Source organism: Macadamia integrifolia, chromosome 1 (genome assembly GCF_013358625.1).
Source record: "Macadamia integrifolia cultivar HAES 741 chromosome 1, SCU_Mint_v3, whole genome shotgun sequence".
In the NCBI taxonomy this organism is placed as follows: domain Eukaryota; kingdom Viridiplantae; phylum Streptophyta; class Magnoliopsida; order Proteales; family Proteaceae; genus Macadamia; species Macadamia integrifolia.
Genome location: NC_056557.1, coordinates 14,930,114 through 14,937,943, shown reverse-complemented (window position 1 = coordinate 14,937,943; position 7,830 = coordinate 14,930,114). Strand labels below are relative to the sequence as shown.

Here is a 7,830-nt window from a genome sequence, read left to right as displayed (position 1 = left end):
CAACAAAAAAAAGTTAAATGGAAGCAATAATAACAATTACTAAATATTGGAATCCATATACCTAATATTGCAATTTAGATAATAGTCCACATACTACAATAAAATCTGCTTCAAAGTATGTTTATACAGTCATCCCAAACCATGCAAAAAAAAAAAAAAAAATTTGTCCACATCAAAAGTTACATTCCAAATAGAAGTTAATCAATAACAAATATTCTAGTTCTTCAATACTCAATCTGAGTTGGACAAATCGGCTGCAACCCAATCAGCCCACATATGGTCAGCAATTTGTTCTCGAAATAGATCCCAATCACCATTCTCCAGCACATGATCCTCGCCATCAGAACTATCATCTTCAACATCATTGTTTACTTGGTGAGAGGTGGACAATGTACTAGTACTAGCTTCTTCAACCTCTTCATCCTCTTCATCAAGCCATCGTTCTTCTTCTTCAACATTATTCTGTGTAAGAATGTGGTTATGCAACAACACACATACCAACACAATTCTGGCTTGTGTTTTGAAAGGATACTCTGGCTGGTTTTTCAGGATCTTGAATCTTGACTTCAGGAGGCCAAATGAACGTTCAATCACATTTCTTAATTGTGAATGTCTCAGGTTAAACAATTCCTTTTTATCAGTTGGTGACTGATCAATATTTCTCCACTCCTTCAGATGATATCGAACGTTTCGATATGGACGTAAGAACCCCTGTTGGTTAGCATACCCAGCATCAACGAGATAATATTTACCTCGTGGCAGCACCAATTTTCCGTCGCCGTCTCTATGTAATGCATTGTCTAAGATTCGAGCATCTGATGCTGATCCTTCCCAACCAGAAAGAATGTAAGTATATTTCATGTCAAAGTCACAGGCAGCAAGAATATTCTGGGAAATATCACCCTTCCTATCACGGAACCTCGGATGGTCGCTTAAATGCACCCACGCAGGGATATGGGACCCATCTATGGCTCCGATGCAGTCCTTGAAATAAGGGTAAAATCTTCCTTCATTATTTGTTATCCGATGATGCACTGCAACACTTGGAGGTTTCAATAGTATCGGGTACAATTTAATGATTGCTCCTAATACAATGTTAAAGTACCTACTTACAGTCTCACCAGAATGTCCAAACTTGTGTGCAATGACGCGATTTTTAACATTGTGTCCTACTGTATGTAGAAACATAACTAGTTGTTCATTCACTTGCACAGATCTGCTATCCCTCAGTAGACCCTTCTCCCTAATCAAATGACTTAAACTAAAAAAGCCCTCTTGCTTAACCTTATTTGTTCTCGACATGTTTTATCAGTGTGACCGATAATTCTCTCTGTTTCAATAATACCACGTAGGGGTTCACAATGGTATGGCTCTTTCTTCAGATATTTTTTTATATACTGATCGACTGCTATAACAACAGCAGTCGCTGCAAAGATTATGATTTTCCTTCGCCTCCTGTAGCCTTCATCAAACTCCATTGTAAAAGTAAATCTACATTCAAATTGAAAAAATAATAAATTGGTGCTATACAAATTTGGAAATGGTACTCATATTGTCTTCTACTCACCTATCTTGGAATCACTATACAAATTTGGAAATCAAGTTTTCAAATGCAATTCATGTTTGATGTAGAACAAAAAATTAAAAGAAGAACACATGACAGAAGATAGGGGACTCTTCCTAAATCGTAACAGACATCAAGAGCTCATGTAATGGGGTAAAAAGAAGCAATGGCAAAGAAAAAACAAATTGTTACTGAGTACCCACGGGAAGGTTGTGAGATTCAACCTTTTTTTCTGCTTCCATAACATACCATGTCAGATATTCATCTGTCTACATGACCCAAAAAACAGAACATGAAACCAAAATTCATGGGATTCATATTACTAGAAATAAACAAATAGAATCATAGTAATAGGAGCAGATAATTTTATGGGATTCATATTACTTATAAGAAATTGACTGAACTCATTTCTAAGTTTGTTTTTTCAAACCAGTTCTGATATCTTAAATAATTTTATGTGTTGATTTTTTTTTGTTAAACTATTTTTATTAGATTCAACTAGGGGGTATTTGCTTATTTATGAATAATATCTTAAGTAAAACTTAAATGATATTTGGCGTAAATAAATGTTGTTCCTTATAGTAAGGCACTAATGCAATTTGACAATAGTTCACCCAAACTCCAACTAGGCTGCCTGAACGCCTAGTTGTCACCTAGGCTGCCTGAACGCCTAGTTGTCACCTAGGCAATGCCTTGACAAATATGATGCACGCTTAAGCTCAACAGATCATCCTTAGAAAAGGATTTGAGTTTCATGCATTAACATCCGTTTTGATGTAGATCAATGTGAACAAGGAGAAGTTTTAGAAATTGAAAGTCTTCTAGCAGCCATTGTTAAAAGAAGAATAGTTGTCCTTGTTTGAAAATGGATTAGTTTGCTTTATTCAAAGTCCAAGTTAGGCAAGTATTGGTGTTGAAATTCTGAGCTAGTAAATGTTGGTGTTGAAAGTCCAAGTTAGGTAAATAAAGTCCAAGTTGTTGGATGTGTATTACCTTAGCTTATAAATATATGTAATCCCTTCAAGAATGAAGAGCAAGAATGCAAGAAAAGTCAGTGAGAGGCAATAACGGTGAGATGCAATGAAGCGGTGAGATGTCGAGGGTGAGAGACCCGAGTCTGAGAAAGACTATTTACCCCTCTTTCCCCAATCTTCTTATCTTTTCTTTTCCTTTTGTTGGCGCACCTATGTAACCTCAAAGAAGGAAATAAATTCATTTTTATGTCTGTTATGTAATAAAAAAAAATTTGTTTGCCCTTATACATTAGTTCCTTGTTACTAAAGATCTCCAGCTGGATTTCTACTGGTTCGAGATCTGTTTCTACTTTTATCCTATAAAATATAGGTTGCAAAGTTGAAAACTACCATGGCCTTTTTCATTTAAGGCAAATTAGAATGCCCATTGAATTAAAAACAACAATTATGTATTGGCATCTTCCTTGTAAGGAGGGAGTGGTGGCAACAAATGTATATGATTTAAGATTCAGATATTATTAAATGAGTTGCTCTATGATTGTCGTCTTGCAGATAATTTTTGGCCCCAAATATCTATGGGGCCAAAGTATTCAATTAATTGGTGCATCTTAGTTTTCGCTGATGCAGAGTTTTTTATGGAACATTCACATCTCTTGCAAACAGATAATTTCAATTGGTTTCAGCTCAAATTTCAAAAATTTCGAACAACCCAGGAAAAAAGTACCTGGTTTCGAACCGAAATCTTGGTTTCAGCCAAGGCCAAAACTTACCCAAAACCCGAGGTTTCGAACCTTGCTACACTAATACTAATCTTAGTAAGCTTTGATAACCCAACCCTATGCCACCTTAGAACCACCAGCATAGAAGGAAAGATACATATATATTGGAATGATACACTTTTGTCCACTGCACCACACAATTGTTCAAACATATATCACTAGATTTCTCTAAATTGAGATCATACTTTAATTGGGGCTTTCCATTTTCCCTGGAACTCCCACTTCCCCCTCCCCCACTCTCCCCTTTTTCCTTTTTCCTTTTCTAATGGAATTAAGTGGTATTGTGGAATCTCTTGAGCAAAAGACCATCTTAGTAACCGGTTCTACTGGTTTTCTAGCAAAATGTAATGTCTCATACTATACTTCAATCTCCATTTCCTTCTTCCATTTTTTTTTTTTTTTCCTTTTTCATAATTTTTCTTACATTGATATCTCAAATCTTTGTTTGTTCTAATGTAGTGTTTGTTGAGAAAGTTCTCAGAGTTCAGCCTAATGTTAAAAGACTCTTCCTTCTTCTAAGAGCATCAGATACCAATTCAGCTCTACAAAGGCTACATGATGAGGTATTCAAGTTCTGTTCTTCTGTGTTATTAATTATAAACTTACTTTCACTCATTACTTTTTTATGATTTTTAGGTGATAGGGAAGGAAGTGTTTAAGGTTCTAAGGGATAAATATGGTGATGGTTTAGATTCATACATATCGGAAAAGCTAATTCCGGTCGCCGGAGATATTGGTAGTGAGAATTTAGGAGTGGTAGATTACAGTTTGAGAGAAGAAATGTGCAGAGAAATTGACATAATCTTCAACTCCGCCGCCTTGACGGATTTTGATGAAAGGTAAAAGAGAATTTATTAGAAATGAGTGGCCTAAACCTCCATAGTTTTCAACTCTTATTGGGTTTTTTGTTTTTGCAGATATGATCATGCATTGAGTACTAATACCTTAGGAGCCAAGCATGTGTTGGACTTTGCAAAGCAATGTCCTAAGTTAAAGATGCTTCTCCATGTATCCACTGGTAAGTTCTTTATAAGTTGTTCTTATTTGATCATTAAACTGAAGAAAAGAAGGTTTCTTATGGCTCTATGAGGAACTGGAAACGGTGTTTCATCTTTCATCAGCTTATGTTGCTGGAGAGAAAGGAGGACTCATACTAGAGAATCCATTTCTTATGGGGGAAACACTCAATGGAACCACTGGATTAGATATAGAACAAGAGATGAAGTTGGTACAAGAAAGATTGAATCAACTTGGGGCTGAAGAAGTGACTCAAAAAGCACAAACACTTGCCATGAAAGATTTGGGACTAGAAAGGTTTGGGAATATATCACACCTTTTTTATGTGTCCCTTAGTGTATTTGAATTTACTACATTATTCATCATCCAGTCAAGGCCATTTTCTTAGAAGAATAAGGAGGAGGAATGGGGTTGCTGTTGCATTTTCAAAAAAAGGGAATAACCAGGGACGAGATCCAGATTCAGAACAGGGGTTGCAGGGCTGAGCAGGGAAGCTGGGGAGGGTGGGTGGGGCAGGTGTTGATCAGAGAAGGGAAGGTGGAGGCAGGGGTAAAACAGTCAAAAAATATGAGGGTGAGGGTGGGATACCGTTTTGGGTAGTTTTGTAAACCCAAACCCAGTGTGGGTAGTTTGGTAAAAGGAAACCCAAAAGTGGGTAACCTTGTTGTTTCCCCTTGATTTAGTCAGGCTGGATTAGGTTATTTAATTCCACACCTATTTGGTTGTCTTTCTTTATTATTTGAAGTTGTTTGGTCATATTAAACTCTTAGCCGGTAATTGAAGTTGTTTGGTTGTATTTTGTGGTTCTCTTCTTTATTATTTGAAGTTGTTTGGTCTATTTTTTAGTTCTTTCCTTCTTGTGTCATTGACTTTAGTCTTTTCTTTTTAGAGTCAGAGTCTGTCTTACTCAAACTCTTTAAGTGTATGTGAGGTACTACAGCCTCAAAACAAATTTTGATGAATGAATTGATGAATTTGTTGCTTTCCTGGTCTTTGGATTTCAGGCTTAGAGCCTTGGACATTCGGGGATTTAGATGTTTACTCTGTGGTGCTTCAGTGGTTTCAGAAGTGAGACTTTGGTGGATTCCAAGCCTGCAATCAGGTGGATTCCTGAATGATTATCTTTCCCTAATCTCTATTCAATCCTCCATCTCATACCAAGTTAGGTTTTCTGAACTGTCTTCCCCGTGATTGCTATTCTGTTAGAATATTCTAGTTTAATTTTCAGGTTAGTTATAGTTCCAGTTTTGGGGTTAATCTTAATTTAACTCTACTGATTTTTGGTATTTATTTGACTTACTAATTACAAGTTTCGGATTTTGTTTATCTCTCAGTTTTCCAATCAATTTTAGGAAACCTTCTCCAACTATTATTCTTCCAATTCTGGTTTCTTGGCTCTGATTTTAAATTTCTGTTTCCTGGTTTCAGTTCTTTGTTTGGTTATCTCTGTAATACCTTGAGTGTGCTCTGTCTTAGAGCCCCAAACTATCCATCGATTTTGCAGTTCTTTAACTGTCCTATTTCCTATAGGATTCTTTCGTAACATGAATCTAGCTATCAGTTTTCAATCAAACTTTACTGGACTGTTCCCCTTGATAAATATTTCACTCAACCTTTTGGCCTAATCAGATTTATATTCATTAAGTTATTGATTTTATCTTAAATCTAGTTGTTCCTTATCCCTGCGATAGATGCAATGAAATCAATTCTGTTTTCAGTCATTCAACTTACAGTAAGAAACATATCACATAATCATATATTGTTTCACCATAGAAGAAGAAGAAGAAGAAGAAGAAGAAGAAGAAGAAGAAAACACTGAAACCGAATTTCCATTACAGTAAGAAACATATCACATAATCATATACGGTTTCACCATAGAAGAAGAAGAAGAAGAAGAAGAAGAAGAAGAAGAAGAAGAAAACACTGAAACCGAATGTCCATTACAGTAAGAAACATATCACATAATCATATATTGTTTCACCATAGAAGAAGAAGAAGAAGAATAAGAAGAAAACACTGAAACCGAATTTCCATTAGAGTAAGAAACATATCACATAATCATATACTGTTTCACCATAGAAGAAGAAGAAGAAGAAGAAGAAGAAGAAGAAAAACGTAAACCGAATTTACATTACAGTAAGAACATGGTTCCAAAGAAGAAAAAAATCACATAAATGTCGAAATCTAACCTTAAATCAAGCTTCGATTCTAGTTCTTCAAACCTTGGAGTCGATCGTCTGATTTGGAAATAGGGTAAACCCTAGATATGAAGTTACAACCTGAAAAATAGAAACCGAACTTCAATAATCCTAATAAAACACAAATGAAGCCCAAGAATACAAAGAAAAATACAAATAAGAGGGGAATCTCACCTTCAATCAACTCGGTTTTAGGTGTTCTTCTCAGATGCGAGCTGTCATGGCCAGAGGGTAAATGTTAGAAACCCTAGACACAAATAATGAAGAAGAAAAAGAGAAGGAAGAAAGAAGAAAAATACGAAGAAGAAGAAGAAGAAGAAGAAAACTAATACGAAGACGAAGAGGAAGAGGAAGAGGAAGAGGAAGAAGATCTCGAAGCAGAAGAAGATGAGCGGAAGAAGACGCAGACGAGAAAGCAGAGGAAGCAGAGGAAGCAGAGGAAGAAGAAGAAGAAGAAGAAGAAGAAGAAGAAGAAGAGGAATAAGAAGAAGAAGAAGAAGGAAAAGAAGAATCGCAGAATCTTACCTGTTGCTTCACCGTCGCTGAACCTCGGTCGGACTTCACCGGCAGAATCGCAGGATGATGTGGAAATGGATTCAACTTGAATCCATCACTTTTATACGAACCTCCGGAACCGTGACTCGATTCCGGATTAACCTCAATAGGTTAATCCGGATGAATCATGGTTTTTAGTTGGTTACCCTGATTCTACTGGCCACCATGACTCCGAACCGATTTTTCACAAAAATGAACCAAACGGTTTAATTTAAATTGGAAACTGATTCCCTGGGATCTGGTCCGATGGATAAATCGAACCAAACGCCCCCTTAATGTCTGCCATGGTCCAACCTAAGGCTTCCTTATTTTCTTTTAAAATTTTGGTCAACTTTTCCTCTTGACTTGAAGTTAAATTTGATGCGATAATAACTGGTAGAGTTTGATTTTCTCCTAAGAATGCATACTTTAAGTTAGAGGGCAACTCTTTCAAATCAAGCTTAGGGGGCTCAACAATTAAGGGTTTAGTAAGAGAATTTGATAGAGGACCAATGGGCTCCATGGGTGTATGAAGGCTCCAAACCTCGGAGAAGAAATTTTCAGTATCATCCTCTAATTCTTCCATACACTCTTGGAATTCTGAATTAAAGTCAATGTCAAAAGTTTTAACAATATCATCAGAAAAATCCTCAAGCATATTGACATCTTCATCAATTGTGGGTTGCTTACGCAACCTACACATGTTGAACTATATAGTGTGATTGCCAAAAGATATCCTTAGTAGACCATTTTGGTAATTGATC

At 36.3% G+C, this 7,830-nt stretch overlaps 2 protein-coding genes and 1 long non-coding RNA gene across 3 annotated transcripts; 1 reads left to right on the top strand and 2 right to left on the bottom strand.

Moving 5' to 3' along the window:
* Positions 1 to 231: 231 nt before the first annotated feature.
* On the bottom strand, positions 232 to 1,302 carry LOC122067929. Its single transcript, XM_042631790.1, has 2 exons — positions 753 to 1,302; positions 232 to 425 (listed from the first exon to the last, which is right to left on the bottom strand). The coding sequence occupies exons 1-2, from the start codon at positions 1,300 to 1,302 to the stop codon at positions 232 to 234; spliced, it is 744 nt and encodes a 247-aa protein (XP_042487724.1).
* Positions 1,303 to 3,277: 1,975 nt separating this feature from the next.
* LOC122067833 (fatty acyl-CoA reductase 3-like) lies at positions 3,278 to 4,722 on the top strand. Its single transcript, XM_042631711.1, has 5 exons — positions 3,278 to 3,661; positions 3,777 to 3,880; positions 3,954 to 4,156; positions 4,235 to 4,335; positions 4,439 to 4,722. Exons 1-5 carry the CDS (start codon positions 3,583 to 3,585, stop codon positions 4,720 to 4,722), a joined length of 771 nt encoding a protein of 256 aa, XP_042487645.1. The 5' UTR covers positions 3,278 to 3,582.
* Positions 4,723 to 6,552: 1,830 nt separating this feature from the next.
* Positions 6,553 to 7,140, bottom strand: LOC122076139. The gene is made up of 3 exons (XR_006139446.1): positions 7,058 to 7,140; positions 6,707 to 6,747; positions 6,553 to 6,613 (listed from the first exon to the last, which is right to left on the bottom strand). It is a non-coding gene; the product is annotated as an uncharacterized LOC122076139 (long non-coding RNA).
* Between the last annotated feature and the right edge of the window lie 690 nt (positions 7,141 to 7,830).

What these genes read in the sequence shown, in the direction of transcription:
- LOC122067833 (XM_042631711.1), top strand. Translation starts at nt 3,583, where the DNA reads ATGGAATTAAGTGGTATTGTGGAATCTCTTGAGCAAAAGACCATCTTA. An exon ending in TACAAAGGCTACATGATGAG is followed by an intron (nt 3,881 to 3,953) that starts GTATTCAAGTTC and finishes TATGATTTTTAG; the next exon opens with GTGATAGGGAAGGAAGTGTT. An exon ending in GCTTCTCCATGTATCCACTG is followed by an intron (nt 4,336 to 4,438) that starts GTAAGTTCTTTA and finishes ATCTTTCATCAG; the next exon opens with CTTATGTTGCTGGAGAGAAA.
- LOC122067929 (XM_042631790.1), bottom strand. Translation starts at nt 1,302, where the DNA reads ATGTCGAGAACAAATAAGGTTAAGCAAGAGGGCTTTTTTAGTTTAAGT. An exon ending in AAAATTGGTGCTGCCACGAG is followed by an intron (nt 426 to 752) that starts GTAAATATTATC and finishes GGCTTGATGAAG; the next exon opens with AGGATGAAGAGGTTGAAGAA.